Source organism: Temnothorax curvispinosus, unplaced genomic scaffold (assembly GCF_003070985.1).
Source record: "Temnothorax curvispinosus isolate PA1 unplaced genomic scaffold, ASM307098v1 QBEX01015524.1, whole genome shotgun sequence".
Lineage (NCBI taxonomy): Eukaryota > Metazoa > Arthropoda > Insecta > Hymenoptera > Formicidae > Temnothorax > Temnothorax curvispinosus.
Genome location: NW_020225304.1, coordinates 594,284 through 618,893, shown reverse-complemented (window position 1 = coordinate 618,893; position 24,610 = coordinate 594,284). Strand labels below are relative to the sequence as shown.

General features: G+C 38.6%; 1 protein-coding gene across 2 annotated transcripts in view; it reads left to right on the top strand.

The window, feature by feature from the left end:
* LOC112465792 (neurogenic locus Notch protein) overlaps positions 1-24,610 on the top strand; it is a 240,167-nt gene that overhangs the window by 164,292 nt on the left and 51,265 nt on the right. For both annotated transcript variants that reach the window (XM_025033518.1, XM_025033519.1), the window contains one exon: positions 6,247-6,429. In XM_025033518.1, the coding sequence (XP_024889286.1) occupies positions 6,247-6,429 (183 nt within the window). The remainder of the gene's footprint in view (positions 1-6,246; positions 6,430-24,610) is intronic.

The window sequence follows — 24,610 nt, the reverse complement described above, 5'->3', positions numbered from 1 at the left end:
CCGTGAGCTTTCTTCCTCGACGGACTCGCCCCACCAACTCGCAACGAACGCTCGCGTTGCACACGGGGCAGTGGATTTCCTCCTCGCATTAGTAGCTGTTCGTTAATCAACCGTCATGGAATTAATTGGATTTCGGTGGCGAGCGTTAACAATTGACTCGGTTCGCCTCGCGTTGATTGCCGCACACTTTGAAAGTGTGCCTTGTACGTAGATGATAATCGTCACTCCGTGATAATTACCGTGTAGAAAAACAGGGCAATCTAAAATAACTCTCTTTAATTCATCTAAAATGCTAATTTATGTTTCAACACATTATTTAATATATGTTTAATCTTTTTTCACACATGTGTTCTTTTAATATATATATTCAAGTTTAAAATATATGTCAATATTATGTGACTTTTTCAAGTTTTTTTTAAAGAATTTTATATATACATTTATTACGTAGATGTAACTTATAAAAATAGATGTTAAAAATGCGCTGTATCGCGTGTACCAGTGTTATTTATCATCCCTCTGAATTATTCTCGTGGCTGATAGCGTTCATTCATTGGCCTGACTACGCTTGAAATATACCAGGTGCTTCGTTTCGACCGTTAGGCATTTTTTGTACGTCTACGAACCGAGCGATGAATTAGAGAATTCGCGTTTTTCTACGATCGTCCGCGTTCCCCTTCATCTGCCCGACGACGGTGAACGGCGTCATCGCGTTCCACGTTTTGCACGGGGCATCGTAATTAGGAAGACATTACTCAAAGACAGCTCCCCTTACCCCGAGAAGGATCACTTCTCTCCCGTAATCCTGTCTCGCGGAGACCTTCGGCTACCTTTGGCTTCGGGGGCGTACGATTACTCATTTCTATGCGAAGGACGCGATTCGAGAAATTATCGGTAAATTACCGTACGGCCATGACTCTTTGTCACCTCCGTGCCATGCATGATGATGAAGGGCGAACTACCCCTTGGCCATATAATGCTGGTTCTTTCATGCGTGCGAATTTTCACTTATCAACTTGGCGATTAAACGGTGTCATCATAGAAATCGATTTATTCCTTCCGCTCTCGAGTCTTCAAAAAAAATTGTAACTCTGAGAATATTCAGAAGAAATAGAAAAATTTGTTTACTACATAGCATATCTCTATTTATATATTATAATATTGCTATTTTATAAATTTCGATTTGTAATCAGAAGCTAAAAATGCATACGAAATCAATTTAAGTGAAATCCGCATAAATACAATCATTATTCATCGAAATATGAATTTATTCTTCAATGCACATTCAACAACAGATGATTTAATTAACGCTAACTCACCATTGTGCGTTTTTTTACCATTTGAGACCAAGAAGCGTCAGCAATTTACCAAACTCAAATGTGCTTTTCGCCGCATTCTTTATATACCGCGCATTAATATCGCCGGTGATTAGCCCGGACTTCGGGCCCATCTCATCTCATTTATCCCCCTTTTTTCTCCTCTCGGCCGTTTGATACCACAAGTCATTAAACTCTGTAGATCGGCCTGTCTCTCCTCCACACCCTCCACACCCTGTCTCATCCGTCTCTTCCTCTGACGATTGCCCTGGGCACTCGGAGATTCTGAACACTGATAAAACGACAGGGCTCTTTGCTCCGGATGGTCGGTAAGAAATCCTCGAGGATTAGTTTATTAATGGCCACCGGGCATAATTATCGGCTGCTCGGCGTCAAGGTGAATATTTCGATGATCGTTCTGCCCAGTGGCTGCGCTGTTCTCGCGATCGCGATCTACATTCTTTTTTTTGAATCTGTGGTATACGGGGAGTACGTTCACTTATCGCCTACTCTTCGATGCCCATGGTCGCACTTATTCTCGGAATAATAATTTAAATAGCGCCCAAACGTTTGTGACTCGCGACGAGACCGTAGAAAATTTCTTAATGCTCCAAAGCGTTTGCTCCGGAAATCGAGATAGTGGTCGAAAATAATACAATAATTGTTAGGGAAATCTTCTTGCTTGTATCTCTTTTCCTCTCCTCGCACAATTGTCTTTTAATTATTCAGTTTTCGGAATCTTGCTCTGGCAAACAGGAGATTTATTTAATCGGCAGGTTTATTAAATCGACGGGTCTAACGTCACCCTCCTGTTTTGTGGACAGTTTAATTAGTGCTCAAAGAAATCCTTTTATGATAATTTATGCTATCGTCTTACACCTATAAGACATCTAATATAGAATGTATTAATTTTTATTATATATTTATACAATAATGCCCATTTTATTTATATAATAATGTCATATGCCTTTACTTATTTTGCTGAATCGTGATATTTTGTTTCATTCTGACCAGTATAATGTTTCTTTATTTACAATTCATGTGATCATCATCACCCCATCTGCCTTCCTCTTTTCTACCTGCAGTTTATAAATATTTACGTCGAATTTCTGAAAATCTCAGACGAGGTTTTACATATAACTGCAGTCAGCCGTCTCGTTTGGTGTTGAATTACACCACCTAGTCTGCTCCGGAGAACTTGAAATCCTTCATCGTGCGAAGGTGACACCGGTCAGGATGTCACGAGAACTTTTTACACTCCTCTCGAAAACGAATCGGGGAAGAATCCGGCTTAGCAAACACATGAATATAATATTCCTTGCATTTTTTTTAATATTGTATATTTTTTATTTAAAAGTTGCATATTACATCTTTTCACTTTTGAACAATGAATGACTGGGAATCAATTGCCTCTTTTGTTTATTATATAATATAGATGCGATAATAGTATCATAATGACTGCGTGCAAATGTAAATACGGTAATGCGTAACGAAAACTTCCGTCACGGTTGTTCTTTATTTTCGTTTTCTCGTGCTTGCTTTTGGTGCCGACATTAAGCTGCCCAGGAACTGTAACCGTACGTTGATACCTGTTAGCTAAACAAAAGCCATTGTTACATCGAAATTTGGTCGGTATTACCTGAAGCAATCTCTGTTGGTGATATGCATGCATCGTATCGAAAGTCCTGTTTGCATTTTCTCAACAAGAATAAATTGCTATATTAAAATTTTAAATGCTGATTACTAAGTATGACAATCTTAATCGTCTTCGCGGACATTTTTTATTTTACATTTTCTCTTTTATATTACAAACAAAATTGTAAAATAGACATTCTCGATCAAATTTTCGTAAAGAATCCATAATTGTAGGGAACTTTCATGTTTTCGGTAATTATAACTATATGTATATATAAATCTTTAAGTTTTTTTGACTCTCTTATATAATCTATCTCTTACGCACATCCACTACTTAATAGTTACGTTATGTGCGGTATATTATTAAAAAATACGAAGCCTCGAAAATTAAAATGGTTTCAACGTTACCGAAGCTACAGTTTACAGCGCAAAAAGCGCAAATCACGAGAGCAGCGATTCGACGACGTGGTTGACGCACGACGACAGCGCGCCAGGTATAATGAGATTTTGCCGGAAGTCGCGTCGAAGGAGGAGCGAGAAGGCTGGAGTGGGCCCCCGAGTCGGCGGCGTTGTCCGTGCACCACAGAAGCGCAGTTTCCTCGGAGGGGCGCCCCCGCGGCGCGGGGCCCCCATGAACGAATCTAATTAAACGCTAAATTGTTATTTTAAGTTTAATAACAACCATAATGATCTCGCGCCCGAGCCGGGACTCTGTTATTATCTAGATTGCATATTTTCTGGTAGATTAAGTTCCTTAAGCGAAGGGAGCTTGGGCTCCCGGCAAGAGAGCAAGAAGCCTCTTCGGATGAGCTTGATGCAACCGAGCGCGGGGAATCTTGCCGCTGGTGGCGGTGCAACGCCACTTGCAAACTGCACCTCGCGGCGTACTGCAACCGGACCAATTATGCCGCGTTGTTTCTCTGGAGAATCTGGGAAATATGTAAAAGTTGCGTAAAATCAAAACGTAATTGAGGATTTTAAGAATTCTGCATTAATTGCCGAAAAGCGACATAACAATTTTCTAAAATCGGACATTTTTATCTATTAGGTACACAAAAATTCCTAACACAAAGTTGGAATTATTTGCAAAGCGTTATATTAATACAAAACGCTTTTATCGCAAAAAAAGTTTGAGTTATTTCAATGGCGTTTAGTGAAATAATACTTGCAAATATTGGTGACTCGGCGAGTGAATCTCACCGCTGCTTTCGAGTGCCTATATGTATGCTGATGGCCTTTTAACGCTAATTCTGTAGCTCGCGACTATACAGTACGTGGCATTCTTGGAGAGCGATTCGTCATCTCTCCTACCGTCACGTCACCCGATCGCGAAACACGGTGCAGCAATGCGTTTCTTACTGCCGCGAGTAAACGTACGTATACGTTTCTTTCCGTCGCGCCATTTCCCTCGGTTCTCTCTTTCATCGCCCTTGTCCGTTACGCGACAGTAATTACACCGCCGGGTCGGAAAAACCGTTGGCGAAATACACGAGTGCGGTATGCGACTGAAGCAAAACGCCTCTTTACAAACTCGTGCGTACTCTCAACTATACCGATGAGAAAAGCCGGTATGTGTCACGGCACTTGCAGCTAATCGTGTGCGTTGCTTCGAGAATTGCAATGACATTATTGGAAAAAAAAACAACAACATTTGCATGCTTTATTGTCCTTATGCTAAAGTAGATATTGGCAAAATGAAAGCTGATTAATAAATACAAACTCTATGCAAACTCTATACATTTATCTATTATACAAATATCTATGCATTTTATTTATTTATATCTAACTGTATATATAGTATTTATATTTATTTGTTTTTGTATCTATTTTGATCTGTATATCTATATTCTTAAAATATTAATATTACATATTAATATAAACTGTATGTATAATAATATAATATATGTATTATTACTAATTCTGTGACATCCAGTATCAATAATTTTGTATAGTAAAAATTATAATTATTAGTAGTACAGATCTTAGCTTTAATTATCATACGATAATGGAAAGAATGATTCTGCTGAAGTGTATAAAAATTAGGCCAGATACAGATCTAAAAATAATTATCTTGGATCATCAAAATAATTACATAGAATGCTTGAAGCATGATAATTACAAAAAGGTTTGACATTTTAGTAACTTTCTAGCAGTCTGATCGTCTCCAATATAATTATTTAAATGGTCCAACATAATTATTTTTAAATTTGTATTTTATAGCTAAATTTTTAGATATTTTAAACCGTTCTTTTCATGTACGAATAACATACAATATAGTAAGTAAAATTAATTCAATATAGTTGAAGTGCAAAATTCCATTGCGTATAGAAATGAGGAAGATAGAGAGAGAAAATTTCTAATGAAGCTCTCATTTGGAAAGACACGCCGAGTAGGTAACTGCATCCGTAGCAATTATCTCGTTGCAATTAGAGAGGGCTATACGTATCTCCGAGAAAAGAGGGGTTCCGCGGGCAAAACGCGATCTCCTTTAAACGAATTGTCGTCGTCAGGGCTTCAAGAATGCTCTACCAGCATACTCCTTCTTATGGTCGAGTTAGCCGGGTATAGGAGAGAAGTATTCTCTCCTCTCTCCCTTCTCTCTCCCGCTCTAATGGCGGCATCTAAAAAGTGCCGGCGAGTTTGCCAATTAAGGAGCACTATCCGCGGCGTACGTTTGCTCGTAAGCTGATCCAGCGGTAGAAATGCGCTATATCGAGTCGACTCTTAAAACCGTATTCAGTTATTAATTATTATGCGAGCCATGTGCGTTGCTTTGCCACGGTTTAAATCATTAGTAAGTATCGGCACGAAAAGTCGTCCCAGTACCTCGCCTTCCCTTATCTCGGTCTCACCGCAAAAGAACGGGAAAAAGTTTCGCTCGAAATGGTACCCCGTAAGTGTGTCTCAATACCGAAACCGGATGAACTTTCACTAAAGAACCCCGCAGAGATGCAACGGCGAAGCTCCCCTTTTGGAATTTCGTGGCGTCAATTATCCACCATATATCGGAGTAGAACGGATCGGAATGTGTCACAGAGGTCTGCTTTGTATCAAGCGTTAAATTACTCAGTGCTGAATGACTGCATAAGATTCTTGCGTTGCGTTAAATAATTTTCTGTCGATACTTTATTTTTTTTTTTACTTTATATAATTTGACCAAAATTATACTTCTTATAAAAATAATGTATTCTTAAAATAAATTAAATAAATTCCAAGTAATCTGTATATTTTAATCCGACTCTTCAGATATTTTGACTGATTTTCAATGACGACATCTTTCTTTTCTTATTTATTGCAGGCTCTCCTTGCGAGCACGACGGTATCTGCGTGAACACGCCCGGATCCTTCGCGTGCAACTGTACGCAAGGATTCACGGGTCCGCGATGTGAAACGAATGTGAACGAGTGCGAGTCGCATCCGTGTCAAAACGACGGTTCCTGCTTGGACGATCCTGGGACCTTTCGATGCGTCTGCATGCCTGGTAAGTACATCGCTCTCTATAATTCATCTCACGGTATCTTGCGGATGATTACGTGTCCCTTTGATGTCGTATGTTCCGCACTTTTCTCTCAGAGAGAACAGCGATACATCTCTTCGCACGTCCTAAAAGGGACACCGCGTAATTCCCTTTACTTCCTTGCGTGACCATGAACGTGTCACGATCGAAAACACACTTCGGTCACTTTCACGATGGCAATTTCTTTTCGAATTGTTGTTGTCGTTTATATTCCGTGCAAAGTAACTTCTATATATATCGGTCGCTATATTGCACATATTTCCATCGTTCCGCATGCTTTTTGATGGTTTCATACAAGGTCTGTCGTGAAAGTTGTAATTACGTTCGGAAGTGTCGGCTTCCCTCAAACACGGATCATTTATTTTCGCGGTCTTGTCGCTCGAAATGGGTTTTTTATGTTTTCACGTGAGATGTTTTTGTAAAAGTGGTTCTTTCCGTTGGAAAGTTTATATATCCTTATGGTAATGATCGCGTCATTGTTTCGACAAAAACAAGATATAGAGCCAAAAATATAATCAGTTTTAAATCACAGCTGAAACTTAACGCTAATAGTAGTAAAAAGAGTTTATATAGGTAGTGAGAAAAAAAGTTTTTTGTCAATTTTAAACGTATAAGTAAAACTTCTTTGGTCTTATTACGTCTTTCGTCTTTTCACATAAAATTTTTTACGAGAAAAAAGTTTTCCTGCAAGAAAAGGAATTAGATCATTTTGATTATAAACTTTCAATTAAGGTTTCGGATTTTATAAACACGCTTTAATAGCCTGTTTCGAAGTTTCAACGTTTTCGCGGTCAATACTGAGACGCATTTTCGCGGGAAATTGCGGGAGATGCGAGATGCGAGACGCGCGAAAAGACGCGATCCGCCGCGCGCGATAGCCGGCCAGTTGCCGCCGCGCCACGTAGCACAGGGGACCCCGGACCCCGGGCCCCGAGGCCCGCACTATGTCGTCTGTAAATTCTTCCGAGATGACAGTGCGCCGCGGCTTGCATTATCTGATACACACAAGAGCCGTGACGGGAGGGCAGCGACCGGCAACTCGTTTACTCTTTTAACGTCGGCGCGCGTAAGTCAGCCTTAATTGTTTGACGCCGGCGGAACGACGCGATCTATCCCTCGGTCCGTTAAGGGATCGTGCCCCTTAAGGGTTCGGACGTAAAGCCGCGAGAGATTTGCACGACCGATAATCGATATAATCGACAGCGAATGCACCGCGCATCACCGAGATCATGGAATCGCGCGAACGCCAGAGGATATCTCGTTGGGATAATCGAGGATTTGAAGTTTCAAGTCCGCATTTATTTATAATCACAAGTGTGAATTCGTTTTTTCAACATCGATAATGGTGATTAACAATAAGTATATAGGGATATAAATAACTGCGGGTTAAATGATGGCCGAAGAGGAACATCGTTGTTCATATATAGATTCGCGTGTGATTTCTAGCGATCGTTAAATAGGAGTTATTAATATTCTTTTAATAATATAGCAAGTCTTCGTAGTTATTTTGTACTTAAAACCTATCTGAAATACGTAAAAACAATGAAGCGTTAGAAAATGTCTTTACAATTAGTATAGTTTAATTTGCTAGCGAAATTTATTTCGCAAAGCGATTCCGTTCTTCTTAGCGCCTTAGAACTTTAATCGTTCGTGTGAAAAAGGTCAAGGTCAATTTTTCAAATATCACTTCTGGTACCACCGGTCGATGATAATTGGTTCACAGCAACGGTTGTAACAACGCGAGTGCCTCGCGCACTGGCGAGCTCCCGCGGTGCGACAAATGGAGCATTAAACGCGATAAACGAAAAGTCGAGATGCGAAAACAGCGGCCATTGATTACGAACGCTTGAATGCGATATCGCTTTTTTCTTTTTTACTCTCTCATTGGCCCTTTGCGCCGTTAATTGATGACATTAATTTGCATTTCGCGTAATCTTTGGCAAAGGAAAGTTCTTCGCCCTTGTTCCGTCATCATTATACACGTTACTCTGGCGATAAATCTGTGAAAAGAATTGTTAAAAGGTATCATCTAATTAAGGAAACAAGTCTCATATCACAATGTTCTTTGATAAAGCTTTTTATATGCTGAGCGATATAATTATTTACATAATCTATTTTTGACATCTGGATTTTTATTAGGATTAATTGATTAAGATTTATTAGGATTAATTAGGATTAATTTATTAGGATTTTTTAGTATTACACACAATAAAATCTTACAACAAAACTTAATGATTAGAATTACGCTTTTTTAAATTAATAGATATTAATATTTTGAAAATTATTTAATACACGTATTTATTTTTTATAGAAAATTGTAGCAAAAGAGAAACGAATTGCACTACTTATTTATACTCGAGAATTATTATATTAGAGAACGGACAGACGAATGAAATTCTTCAACGTCGAAGAGGCGCTCTGAAAAGAACGGAGGAAATCGGGGACCTGAAAAAGTGAGATAACAAAAAATTAGGAACTCTTTCGGGTCCTCGAATAGACCTCGGCAAGGTAGACGGGTGGGATGAACGAGGAAGGGGGCGAGCAGTAAAATATGATAGCAGGATTCGCGAAATATGAGACCGAGACGACGGGATCCGTTGCCCCAGGCCCCCGTGGGCCCCCGTGCGGGCACAAAGGCTTATCTTGTCCCTCGGCTTACTCCGCCATTTTGGTACTCCACCTCCGCCTTCCCTCCCCCGCTTCTTCTTTTTCGTTCCTCCTCGTCCTGCGCCTCCTCGTGCTCTTTCTCATCTTTTTCGTCTCTCCTTGCTTCGACCCTTCGTCGAGCCGTACGTCGTGCCTCCCTTTCTTGTCGGGAGGCCCGCTGTCCCGTAAAAGGATCCGCTAAGTAGCGCTAAGAGGTTCGAGGAAAGAGGATACTTGGGCATTCAGAATTTTGCACGACGGACCCGCAGCATCGGTGTTTTGCACGTATTATATCTGGCCTTTGTAATTGTCGTTGGCGCAGCTCCACCGCATCTCATCTCTGTTTCGCGTTGCGCGGCGCGTAATGAGAGAAGCTTTTCTCCTCCGTCGGGAAGAGAAATTAGATCTGGATCACGACCATCGCGAAATGTCGTTATTTTTCTGAATTGAGTTAAACGCTTGATGGATCACTGAGCATTCGTGATATTCTTTAGAACAAAAAAGTCACATTTGCACTCTTAAATGGCTCAAGTTACATCTAACTCTTAGGAATGAAATCTCAATTAAATTTCTACTTTAATAAAAATATTTATAGTGATAGTCGATATATCATTCTTAATTTATTTTTCTTTTATTCTCATTTATCAAATATTCTCATTGATCGTTTTAAACCAACACTTAACTTGTTTGTGCTTTATTTAAATTTAAATATTACGTTTTTAAATTAATTATTTTCATTATCTACTACTCATGATCTTATTGTATTGCGATTCGGAAGACCTCGCTAGACATATACAGACACATCATATTGCGGATATCACGGGAGGTGTCCGCCGTATTATGCTCGCACGAAGTTTATGATCATCCGCGTATATAATGAAGAGGAGGAGTGGCATGAGATCTTCCAGTGTGTCATTGACGTACGAGAGCAATTACGACGCTATTGCGTTTTCTACCGGGCGATCTGATAGTACCGGCTTTCTTCTTGGTTGATGAATGTTCACGCGATGCGCACTTCGTAGGCTGCAGTCCTGAAAAATGCGGATTAATAAATCGGTAGCGCGGCGAGCGATATGCTGCGGATTACATCAACTTGCTATTAAACAACACAGGAATGTAATGAGTCGGTCCTTTCAACTGACAATCGTTAAATTGCACACACGACCGTTTGTGTCGACTATCAGTATGCAATGACGGCGTGAGTTCTCTGACTTGCAACTGGTTGTTTGATGTTTCAACGAGAAAGATTCGAGTGACCTTAAATAAGTCCGTACTTTCTGCTTCAGACCTCGACATAAGTTTACTAAGTCTTATCGATCATAATAAAACGACACGAATAATTTCTCAAAATTTAGTATAAAACATTGCAAAGGATATGAAAACGAATTAACGTATTATAACATTCGTGGAGCGATTATCACCGAAATAGTTAAAACTTGAGAACGGCATTTATATCGCAAAAAAAAATAGCGTTGTGTTCAATTAAACTTAAAACTCTCGCAATAATTCCAAGTAAATTCTTGTCATATATAAGTTATTAAAATTTTAAAATGATTTTGTGACGTACATTTTTGTCGTAACTCCCAATCAGACTTATTCTCTTCGCGATGTTCTAGCTACCCAACCGACTACCTAGTTTGTTGTGCGAATGAAGATGACATAAAGCCGGCGTCGCGCAGGAAGGCATTACAAATCGCCGCGCAAACACTCCAACACAACGCGAAACAATGTTATCCGCCACGCCATCACACGCTCGTACACTTCCAGGTGTTCACACGAAACAGGAATTCGCGAGACGAGTGGTAGACTTCTTCCTCGGGCAGTACGTTCCTCTCGGGATCTCCAAAGATATTCGCTTAAAGGCGTTCAGTTTCCATTTTTCGCTATGACTTTTGTCGAAGCGAAATTAAAACAACTGTATCTTTATTCGCGTTTCTCAGATCTCACTCTGTAATATCGGCGATCTAGAGACAATCGATCGTCAACAGATACCATTGAAAAAGGTGTAAAAAGCTCCGCAGAGCCGAATTGTAATCGAGACATATTTTACTGTCACGCGCAATCTGCGAGTTTTTCTTTTTCCTTTCGACTCTGTCTCTCGTTCTCGTGCCATTCCTTTTACGACGGCGCATCGCATCGCGGAAGATTTGTTACCCTTGGACCAACGAGAGAGATATCTCAATATTCGCAGCTTGATACAGCCAGCGTACACGGATACACATGTACACACGCACACACGTTTACGCTGCGTACCTCGAAGAAGTAGGAGTTCTGTCGTTGGACACGCGCGGGGATTCGTATGATACATTACTGAAGATGTAGATTGCTCTCGGTACGATCCAGCAGCCTTGCATTGTCGCGGAAGGGACAATGGCTACGTTCTGTTATCTTCCAGCCCTTATTCTACGTCGTATTCTCTTCTCGTCTCTTTTTCTCTCGCTACAAGATTCAACCGCGCTCCTTCTGTTTTCCAAGAATCTAGAACTTTTGCAAATAGACATCATCAACAAAGAACTCTATTTACAATGGAGATAAATAGATTGATTTGTTGGAGAAATCGACATTATTGACTTACATTATTTAAATATATTCATTTTACGGTTTTTTAATGTTATTTTATTCACAATCTTATTATAGTCAGTTTATTAAATTATATCGTAGCTGCGAAATGCTTATTATATTTGCGGTTTTCATACGATACACCGGCGAGATCTGTGTGTTTCGTGAACAATACTAGCATTATCTCCATTTGAAAGAAACCTCTTCAATTGACATATTGACTCTCGCGTTCGAGAATCTCGCGCGATTGTCCGTTTGAGACTCGCTCGTCGTGAGCGAGACTTCTTTTGGCGAAGTTTAGTCGGACTAATTAAGTGGGCATAGTCCGCCTCGCGGGTATGCTTTTGTTTCTTTCCGGTCAGCAAGAAAGACAGCAAGTTAGTTGTCGAAGCAGAGGTGGATGCGCCAACTGTCAGGAGTGACGGCACCCTCCCGGGGTGAAGGAGACGCGCGCATTTATTGTCCAGGCCCTTTTGAATGCTCTTTTGCACGGACATCACCATTTTCTTTTTCTTCCGCGTCGCTCCGCGCGCGTGTTCGGATCTTCGGCCGCTTCATCATTCCACCGTCGAAAGACGTCGATGCCATTTTTATCGCGCAGCTTGAGGAACAATGCCAGCCGTGATCTTAGGACGTTGCCCTGCCGAATAATGTGTCTGATTTATGCCTGATGTTAGCTACGCTGATTCTGAACATACAAGACTTTGCCTGCACGGTCCTATATACACCCCCAATATAATTTATATTAATATAACAATTAAGAACTTATATCATTAATGAATATGTAATTTCGTTACTTATAAATAACAAGAAGATCAGTCGTTACTTTATTCATTTATTTATTTAGCATTTTGTTATTTTTTACATACTTGACGAATTGTACTTTCAGTAGAAGACAACAAAAGCTTCCGTGACTTCGGGCAATACGGGATTGTTGACGTATTTGCGGGAACAGTTACATAAATACGGTGCAGTATATACGTAAAAGTGTCGAGAAGGCCCGCCAAGATTCTATCTGTACTTACCCAACACGCCCGTTAAGTCTTCCGGCGGACTTTATCCGCTTGATCTGCGCTCACAAGTCCTTTCTTCAGCTTCTCATCCCCTCACCGCCGGCCTGCCTTCTTCGACTTCTCTTTATCTACCTCTATCTCTCATTCCTCTTTGTCCAGTTTCGTCAAAATTAGAAGGAGAAGTTCTAGAAAGGCGGTATCTAAAGTGGTCCAGATAATTGGTCCCTTATCCGGTAAAACAGATGAAAAAAAGATGGGTCTTGAAGATAGAATTTTCAAGTTTGAGAGTGAAAAAAAAATTTTTTCTCTGAATCAACCGCGATTATTACGAGTTTGATTACCGTAATTAATGATACCACTTTTTGATTTCGATTTAAAAAGTTATCTGTATAAAAAATATTACTACTAGAGAGAAAAAGAAATTATCTAAAGAAGTTATCGTAATAACAGATAGGATGCTGTGAACAATTTATTTTTCTATTGAATTTTCCATCGATTTTACTAAACTTATACAGTTTCACATTTTATATGATTTGTCGAGCATAAGACTCAAATTTTATTAAAATAACTAAAGTAACAACGAAACGTAGCGAACAAAAGCTCCGAAGTAACGAGAAGGGGGAAAGATCGCGAAGTAAGAGCATCTCGAGCCACTAGAGCCGTTTCGTTGCTAACAAGCCGGATTGTCTCTCAGCAAGACACCATCCTCCATCCCTGTAGCGCGTCTTCTTCGTCCGGGCATCAGTCACTCTTGAAATCGTCATCAGGAACCTCGGCGACGTCATAGGACCGTACACACGTGTATGTGTGAGTGCGTACCCGCGAGGCCTGCGTACGTGCACGTGGTCCAACGATGTCTTGTGTTTTGCCTCGGAGCACTCGTGATATATGGTCGCCATGAACGAGACGGACACACCGCGCCTTCTGGATAACGTGTCTCTTCTGCATGTTCCTCCGCTCGTTACTTCTTCCTGCGTTTTTTTCCGTTCAACAGTGCACTACCGGCAGGAGTTGTTCGACGGTGGAAAAAGTTCGAAATGAATACTGGCCTTATAAGTGAGACGAATTATAGCGTTTAAGGGACGTGAATAAAATTATTCTTCCACAAGTAACATTTCATTTATATTTTTAATAATATTTTTATTAATATAAATGCTTGTGGCTGAGAATTTAAATTTTTTAGAATTGAATTATCTCATACGTAATTATTTTTTGTTGCCATGCATCCAACGTATTCTTCGTTCCACTTGACATATGATATTTTATGTCTCGTATATGAATTTTTCAAGCAACCTCATTTAAATTCATAAAGCTGATCCTTGTTCCGAGTTCGCTATTGTGTTAGCGATGAACACCTGTTTGAATACATCTCGCGAGCATTCGCGCGCGTGTTGGAATCTCAACTTTTCGACGAAGCGCGCTTTTCGCCGGCTCCATTCGAAACCGACGCATCATTGTGACGAGGAAATTGGCCTTCGCGAGTCGACGAACCGCGGCCAATGGAATTACGTCCGTTCTGACGCTGACAAAGGGCAGCCTGATTTCTATGGGACGAATTCCCTTCGCCGGTGACTGGTGCCGGCTCTTTCGCTCGCGTTCGTCCCCTCCTCGTTCCCTCCTGTCGTGGAAATAGCCAATTTAAGGGTACAACGGGATCGACATGCGTGCATACGTGCGTGCGTGCGTGCGTGCATGTGCAAGAAAGTGCACGGGGTCGCATACAAATGCGGCTTTAAATGCAGTCCCTAAGCCCCGCCGCCGATGGTACCATTCCCCATGGAGGATGGTTTCCTTTGCGCCCGCTTTCAGCTTAGGTCGCGCCGGCGCGACCTCTCTTCCCGCCTTCGTGGAGGAGAGTCGCGATCGTAAACCGGGGCTGCCAACGAATCCAGAACGAATCGGGAGTGCTTTCGACACGATGTCTTCGGCGAGGGGGAGAAGCTTCAACCTGAGATGACTTTGAATGAACCGCGAGAGAGAGGCGAGGCGAGGGCTCAGCGGGGAGCATTATTGTTTTGTTTTGCAACTTTATGTTTATATGGCGACTACAATTGCCTCCAAGTATTCTGTGAAAACACTTTAGCTGATCAAGAATTCAATTTTTGAAGTTGAAAAAAGTTCATCGAGAACTGTATTTTTTCTCAGTCGTCCTTCCAATTTCCGTATACTATCGTTGATGCGACTGGGGATGATGTAACACCAGTTTCTCGCCTGTTGTGCGGTCACGGCGCGCAAAGTTTAACGCATATACCGCAGGCAACGCGCTCAAGCCGGATTCGCAGGATACGAAAGCGAAGGTACAACGACACCGGACACATTGTCCTGTCCCGCGGCGTTATTTATCTCAAACTGTCGCCAAGTTCTACGCCCATCGTGGCACTCCGTGGCGTGCATCGCAAAACAACGAAGAGGAAGAAGAAGAAAACCGGGAAGACGGAGGAGAAAGAAGTTATAAAGTCGCAGAACGAGCAGGATTCTGCATACCCAAGCCTGCACTTTGTGTTTCACTGTCTTTGTGCACTTGCAGTGTCTTGTGTCGCTTGCGCTGTACGGCCAAGTCGCGATACTCACGCGATAAATGCCATAAGCATCAACTCTTACTCTGATACAAGAAAATCTCTACAAAAATAAGAAAAATAAATCTTTTTCTATGAACTTACGCACTGTAAGTAAAAGTATTATGTTCTACTACGAAAACAAAATATTAAAATTCCTAAAAGGAAATAAGAAAATAGTTCATTACATTAATGTCTCAAAATTTTATAATTTGTGAACCAACACTTTCATTCTAATTACACCTTTGTCACCGTGAAATACTAATATTAAACATCGTCAAAGTTTTGATTTTTACAAAAAGTACAAGACGGACATTACCTGATACGTCACACTGTAACGATGTACAGTTCAACTACAAGTCGAGGGTACGGCATCCAATTTACTGTCGTCCGTGGAGGTCAGAGTCATTGATATTCCACGGATCGGCGGATCGAGCAGGAATCGCGGCCTCGGTCAGGATCCCCACGTCCATCCGGGATCGATAATTTTCTTCCACGGGGAACACACGATATATGGTCCTGTACCATCGACGGCATCGATCCGTCTGATCCGCCGCTATATCGATGTACCGTTATCCCGTGCGGCGAACGGGCGTGTGACGGCGAAAGAGGCGGGAGACAATCCTAGATCCCAGCTGATAATAGCGGAATGACGAGTGAAACCTGGTAGAAAAGGGCACTTGACAGATAGACAGGCTGGCATAAACATGTATGTGTGTATACGTATCCATTGGAAAGCTCGTTCTGCTACCGAAGAGATGGAGATAAGACAGTATTGGCACCGGTTTCGTCGTTCTTCTACATCTTCTATTTGATCAGCTTATTTGCTTCGATTCTCGGCCACGGTGTTCGATAGAGTTGCAGAAAATTTATATTTGAATCTGAAAATAGCATTTATCTCCGGATACTGAAATAATCGATAAGATACAAACTGCGAATATAGGAAATCCATTATACCATTATAATGTATATTAATGATAAAATAATACATTGAAGAAAATAGATATAAAGAAAATGTAAGTTGCAAAATAAGTATTGAGGAAAATTTGTAAAGCTATAATCATGAAATAACATCACTTGTTTAATCTTTAAGAAATCTCAATGTAACGAAAGAATAACTTTGATAACGTTTTACTAATGTCACCTTAAATGTTAAAGCGACAGTGTAGGTATGTATACAAAAATTAATACCTTAAAGGTAACGAACAAATAATGGATGCAATTTGAGATTAGCATGTACATTGCAAGTCATGACGATTCCCCATTTTCGCATAAATTGCCAAGAGTTTGCTGAGATCAATTTTAGTTGAAACAATCTTTCGATCGTTTCTTATTAATACTATCCCGCATCGATAAGAATCGATCCGATCGATCAGGAAGAACTTGGGCGGAGATACTGTCGTTATCGCAGCAAAGAAATTAATTTGGATCCCGAAATGAACCGCCACTTTATTGGCGGAAGTTAATTACCGCAGCCGAAGTCCTCTTCTCCCTCTCTTTTTTTAAATATCTCCCGCTCCGCCTTCTTATACCGTTTTCCATTAAAGACGTGTGCAAATTGACGCTTTCGTATTTCGCTGATTAAAGGATAAGCTTCGGAATTATTTCATTGAACAAATGCCACTATGTTTCGCCAAGTTTTGTATATATCAACGTATTATGCTGCAATTAATTACGAAAGTATTTTATATATTTAAATTAATTTAAGATATAATAAGCGTATAATTTTAGCGCTATTCGATGCATATTAAATAATTTTGATGACGAGAAAAATATGTGTAATGAAAGTACCGGAAGTTTCATTCCACTGATCGAGTCTATTATTCTATTGAAAATATGTGGGATTTGCTTCATATCTTTCTATAAAGAACTATAATATCATGTTTGATATTCACTTCACGAATTATATCAATAATTCCACAATTTGAATATTTCTACCTCGATTTCTACTTATGTAATATTTCAACTTTAATTGTTTGACACTGTGTCATGAACTAATTTCTTTATTTTAAGTTTTATATATTTACATATTTATATATTTTCTTAATTTAGCTTCGTTAAAATTCACGAATGATGAGGATTTATAAGTAAAGACTCTTTTATATTAATTGCGAGATTTTTTTTACGGTTACTCTTTTTTCTCGATTGTTTCGATTCTTCGACAATCGTTCTTTACTTTTTACCTTGAGACATTCAATTCGTTTGGGAACCTATCGAAAGCGTATCGACACGATTCTCGTAACGAGAATAAGCGTATAAGACAATGGACGAAGAGCTGAGGAATAAGGATATAGGGTGTAAGGAATCACGTAAATCTCCTTGCTTCATCTCGCAAACTCCGAGCTTTCAATTCGCCTATTGCGAGAAGACCTTTGGCGCAAATCGTGTTTCATTACTCATTTCATTACCGTAAAACGACAATAAAACTAATTGCAACTGAAATGGAGGAGAAACTAGGGTTTATACCTGCTGTCGTTTTTCGTCTGTTTTATCCAGTGTTCCGTTTCGTTCAATAGATCCTCAGAAGCGGATCAAGTTCGATTGTAATTGCGATTGTCTCGAAATCTCTTAACAAAGTTATCTTACAATGAAACATCATTATATTCTTGGTTAATGAAAATTGTTTTCATGAACTCCTCTTTAATTAAAAAAAGTTGTTTATACTTGCGTAATAAAATGCTTACAAATAGAGATTTTTTAAAAACATTACCTTATCGCCATATTTGGTGATGTGCTCAGTAGTGTATAATGCGCGAGATCTTAATTTTTGATCGGCAATTTCGTTGAGTTTTATTAATGCCAGTGGGCGATTAATGGGCGAGCAAATTACAATTGGAGACGAGCTCTGAGCCCGTTGCTACATATGTCGAATGATCGATGGTATCGTAGTATTTATTATTCATTACTGCTAAGCCGTACATATGTGCGCTCGTGGCCTGGTCGGCAAGTAATTAAAGTGATTAATGCCTTTCTTAATTGTCGAACGGAGAGACAGAAAGGGTCGTAATCTCAGCCAGTACGACTGCAAAAGTCCGAATTTTATTGCGTCTGTTTAGGCTCTCGTCACGTTTTATGCGCACGTGTTACATCTTGTGGCAACAGTATACAAAGAATAACGCAGGAATATAAAGAGAGAATAGTAAAAGCGTGGCATCACGACTCACGGCTCGCGTGCCAGAAGATCAGATGTTTTAAAGCGATTTTTCCAATTTAACATCATGGCTCGCGCATCGCAAAGTACGTAAACGCGTTTCGCTAATATTTTATTAATAACCACACGCACGGTCATAATAATCCGCGCAATAATGTTAAGGTTCGCTTTTACGCAGCGAGGTGTATAACATGAACATGTGGCGGATTAACACACCGACACGCGGCGTTAATCTGTTATTAGCGAACCGCTCGTAATGAAAAGTCGACCCTCAATAAGGTGACGCATCGCTGTTATCGGCATATTGATAGCTCCTTTTTCTTCGACTTGTATACCGATAAAGGTGCATTTACTGCCGAGTTCGCCAGTATTGAGAGAGAAAGAGAGAGAGAGAGAGAGACTCCCTTCGCGTTTCTTCGCATAAATCATTCCTCTCTATCACGTTGTTTCCACCCGATCTCGCACCGACGTTCTGTTAATTGCACTGTTTTATAATTTACTTTTGATATTAGATATTTAATACGAGCATAACTTACGCGCCAAAGTACTCGTGCGTATTTAATGTCATGTGTATTAATCAGCAACGACCGCGGAAATTGAAATGACTTGGTCTGATAAAACGTTGAAACTAATTGTAAGTGGAGTTGTAAAATATTGAATCTCTTTGATTAAATAGCTCTAAATTGGATTTATATTGATACGACGTGCAATTTTAGTTAATTAAAAAAAGATCTCGTTAGTTATTTATGTTTTGACATATTTATTTTTCATGTTATATAATTAAATCTTAATCTTAATCTAATATCGCATTTATCTTATGTATACATTTACTTATTAGATTTTGTAAATTTCTTTGATTGACTTTGAAGTTCAAAGGCCCTTCTGTGTTATATATTAAATATAAAAGCGAATAAGATTATTTTAACACACATTACCATTTCTAACTTTACATATTTTTCTAAGTAGTATAGTGACTACTATATATATATATATATATATATATATATATATATATATATATATATGTATATGTATATGCAATGTCGTTTCGAAAGTGCGCGACTTAATGATCATCGTTTCTGCCGATTAAGAGCCCTCGTTAACCTCCATACGTTGCTCAACTTACTATTCCCTCGGCATCCGTTTTCGTTATCTATTCCGACGGTATTTTTGTGCTACAAGTTAGATCGACAGAATTCGATCGTGCTTAATGGATTCTGATTAAGTACACGCACGCGATCACATTAACAGCAATTCACACAATGGCGATTCGAATCTTTCAAGATCAATCCGTATAAATCTCTCAACGATTTCTATCTTGAATGGTCACAAAAAAATATGCAACTATTTTACATGTTTCTTGCGACACTTAATTCTTTATATTATTTGTCTAATGCAATTTGGTGAATAGCACTAAGATAAACAAAAATCTTAATAAAGCTTTTAAGATCTTTTTTGATAATATACGCAACAAAGTTTTAATAAAGTCTTGTAAAATATTTTTTTCAATAATATTTCTAACAAAATTTTAATACCACTAAAATGTTATATTAATATAAAATACAGAAAAAATTCATATTATATGTACTATATGTAATAGATCAGTTTTATTCGCAAAATGAATTATATAGTATGAACATATGTTATACCAGATATCTACGTGTGCGTGTGTATACGTTTGATGTATCTAATCGAAAGAGGATCAGATTCACGATCAATCTAAACGGACAATGAAGTTAGTAATCGCAAATAGGTACGATGAACCTTCGGGAACGGCTCGCGTTTCAGGTCAGTGTACGCTAAATGTCGCTCGTGACAATACATCCGCTTGTAATGAAACATCCTTCAGTACCTACTCTGTACGTATGTTTAGTATTATGAGCAGAGGAAGCGATCTTTTTCCATTTTTAATATTGATTCCGTCATAAGTTCCGAGTTTCTCTCAGTTTTAGTAATCGTATTGTATGGTTTTGTTACGACACAATCTGGAATAGCTTATAAGCAAAAATACCGTTATTGTTTAGTTCAGCGCGAGAAAATTAACATTACAGTTGGGTCAGTTGGTATTTTGTGGTTTGCGGTACGGTTATGCAAATCTATTCCAACTTTCAACAAATATCCAGAAACGTGTAAGCATCTTCCGCTTGACTTTGATATGCACAAACTCATCACATTTATATGAGTGTAAAAAATAAGATATATTATACATTATATGTGATACATATATATCGGATAAGAAAAAGTGTAGACATAATTTCACTTCAGATGCAATAAAAACACGAATAGATCAATTTTACTAAAGACAAATAATTTTATTAAATTAATTAACTAATTAGTAATTTAATAAATAAAATTAATTAATAATAGATAAATTAAATAAATATTTAAATATAAAAGAGTTAATGATATAACAATATTGATTTTAATGCATGGTCTTAAAACTGAAAAATTTTTTACACAATTCAAAATGTGCTATCTCGAAACTTAAGATAAAACTATACTCGTTGCATTCTTCCATACCACTCTCCGAACACTTTCGGTCTCGGTGTTGAAAAGGTATTTAACAAATCCTTTCGAGCCTTTTAACGTTGCATTAAAAAGCCACCACCCGCGATGATGCTAAAAACCACCGGTCGTTAAATCCCGCGTCGAGAATCAGCGAGAGGAGGTTAATCGTTGCCGGTGAGGAAGCCAACGCAACTGTGGTGGCCAAAGTGAAGAAATCAGGAAGACTCGGTGGATCGTCGAGCGGTCCATTTGTCGTCTCGAGCTCTCCAGAGAGATGTATTTAAAATGCAAATACCGGTACAACGCAATGGTTTCTCTCATTCTTTCGTCGCGCATTTTGATCGCAAATGTGTGCCACCGTATATGTGACAGTAATTTATTTCATGTTTAGTAATTCACAAAACGCATTCGACAAATCGAGAAGCTTGGAAATTTGAAATGATTTCTATTCTATCTATATAAATCCAAATTGCGTGATACAAGATTTATAATTATATTTAATTATACAGTTTATATAACTTTTAATATTTTGTAAATAAATAAAATAGAGGTTTATTAAATTTATTTATCTATATTTTTTACTCTCGTACTCATTGAAAAATACAATTAAATTCTACAGAAAGTTTTATCTTTTTTTTTTAAGTGTTTAAAGATCACTGGTATTTTTATTACGAAAAAATTATTTCAATTCTATAAATAAAAAGATGACTAATCGCGTTTATTATTGAACATATGTATAACTATAAGCTTATTTCACCTGTGTACGAATATTTATATTCGCGTGTGAGGCTAAAAGTGCACCTCAGTCTCGGTACATCTTTGCTCTTTTCTCTCTTCGTGAGCAACGCATCGGGACAAAGAAGATCCTGGCGCGATCGGGAACGTTGCCCTGCGGTCGTTTAAATGCGACTCTTTCGCGTAAATAAGGAGTCAGTTGCCACCAAAAAAGGACGTTGCTTCAAGGAGGATTTCGTGGAACTTTTAAGACCGAAGACGATGGTCTTAAAATCGAACACGTTTCTGTACGATTCGCTAATGCGTCCGGTGGAACGTTAATAATGCATGAGACTCGTCGCATGCACGCATAAGTGCCTCCTTTTAACGTGTCATTTTTTTACGGAAGAACAGGGAAGATTTCCTTCCGAATGGATTCGGGATTGGACTTCGTTTTGATATCAATCTGTTTTCATTTTCTCGCATTGTAACAGTTTATCGTTCTTAGTAGAAAGAATCTTAATAGATATGTAAATGCTAAAGTAAGAGGATTTGAAAGATAGAGGAAAAGGTTATTTCTATTTTATGATGAACTTTTTCTTTCGCAACTTGAAATATTTTTACGGGTCCTAGAAAACGTAGTGTCAAAAGAAATTAATTATTATATTGATCATACATGTAGTTACATAGTAGAACAAATTTATTATTAGTAGACATAATTCTCTATAGTTTACAATTTCTTTCACAATTATTTGTGATATCCATATTGTTCTGAGAAATAGAGTTTAATCTTCAAGCCGGCAACCATGGCTGAAGGGTATTCGGTCAGCATAACAGATCTCACTTTAGGATGCTGGCTCCGCAATTGATAGACGAGACAGCGGTGTGCAGCGCTATAACGAGGCGAAGCTTTACTCGAAACTATAATGCAACACTTGATGGGTCAGGTGAGAGAGAAAAAGAGAGATATATATATCTATGCTATATATATATATATGCGGTACATCAAGTTCAGGCCTAAGATATATTAGAATTATTATTGTCAAAATTTAATTCACATTAAATACAAGGTTAAACAAAAGCTAAAGTTGCATTTAAGTGAGGCGCACAAAGGACTAATTAAAATTTATGAGAAAAATGCACCGAGGATTTGTATAATACAAAGGATGTTCTGATTCTTAGTGATTTTCTCCGATGTACCCAAGTAAGGTAATGTTTTAGTTTCTTTGCGGCACATTGGCGTTATCTTCTTGATCCCTTCTAGACAATTAAACGACCCGCCTAATCGAACACGAATTTGCGCTCTTACGATCTAATTGTTATTAGTCTCAATAATAGCAACGACTCATACAACAACATTTATTAAACAAGATTATAGCGAAGACCGGCATATGTACATTTCGATATTCTGGAAATTCATTGCAATATTAAAATCACACTTACTCCTGTGAAGAAGAATTGTTCTAGAATTCTGTTATTGTTAAATTTAAATAATGTTGATTTTAAGTAAATAATTTTTATTCTGCCTACTAATGTATGTATTTTTTTCTGTTCTAGGTAAGTCTCAATAATCCTTTGGTCATAAAGCTCGATATTTCTACCTACATGTTTGGACATCGCCTAGAAATTGTAAGTCAAAATTGAAAATTGTGCGTAATTGATTAGCATGAGTTGTAGTCCGAAATTTGATGAACGCAATTTGGGCGGTTTATGACACAACTATCACGTCCGGCCCTCGTCATCGTTGCCAACTACTCCGATTTATCGTGGTTGTTTTATTATCACGACTGACGGAGACGCTGGCAGGAAATTGCGCCAGGGATAATCATTATTACCGCGGAAAGTACCGAATAATCGGGTAATTTCTACGTATATTTTGCGCTTATCCTTGATAGTTCTTAGCGTGCGTTATGCGAAGCGTAATCGAGGATTTTTCACAGTATTTTCTTGTCGATTTCAATGTTACGAACCCTTCCAATTTTATTTTGCAATTACGACGCAATTAACTTGCTCCGACGTGATTAGATATGCTCTAAAACAATTTCGAAATTTTTAGTTCATGATATTTTATTAACAGAAATTATTTTTTTTACAATAATTATCTAGTTTTTATGATTAATTAAATACTAAAGCAAACAACAAATTTATTATTAATTAATTTTTATTATTAATTAATTACTGTAGATAATATCACTAAGTTCATTATTTTATTTATCTTCTCTTATATATACTATATACACTTAATAGAATCTGGAATATCTTTTTTTTTTTTTTAATTTAATTTGAAGCAAATCGATTTTATGATTTATATTAACGTCCAATAAACTACATAAATTGGTTAATAATGACATAGGTATGCATATATGCCATCATCTATTCCAACGCATAAAATATAAAAATATTTGAGTTTGTAGTTTGGAAAAAGATATATTATTTCGTAAGAATTTTTCTGTATTTTAATAGTATATAATAACAATTTTGATGAGGACGCTGATGATAATTTCTCGTGAAAACGCGATCGCGCGAGATCGCACAGAGAAACGCTCGCACAGTAAAATTAAAACGGCCATTCGCGTGCAGACATTTGCTCTCGTCCCTTCGCCGTTCTTGTACTTGCAATCACATGCGCTCGTATCCCGTGCGAGCGTGCGAGAATCGATTTCGCGTTATTTCGATAATCCCGCTTAGCGGCAAAAAACCGACGCCTACCGGTTTCTCTCGCGAGTCCGCAAAAAAAGCCGACACCTGGCAGCGACGGCTTTACGGATACCGTATCGCCTCCTCTATATAAGTGCTATTTCCTGGAAACATAAATCCGCGTCTTCTCCGTCAAGGATTGATTCGAGAGCTGGTCTCTGACTCAGAAAATTGTGTTAAAACAATTAAAATACATTTACCCCCCCTTTTTTTATTAGACTTGTGAGAACACTTGCATGATGGAGGCTTCTCGTGTACGTAGCTCGATGCAGCCACATCGCTCGCGTCTCCTTCAAGCCAAC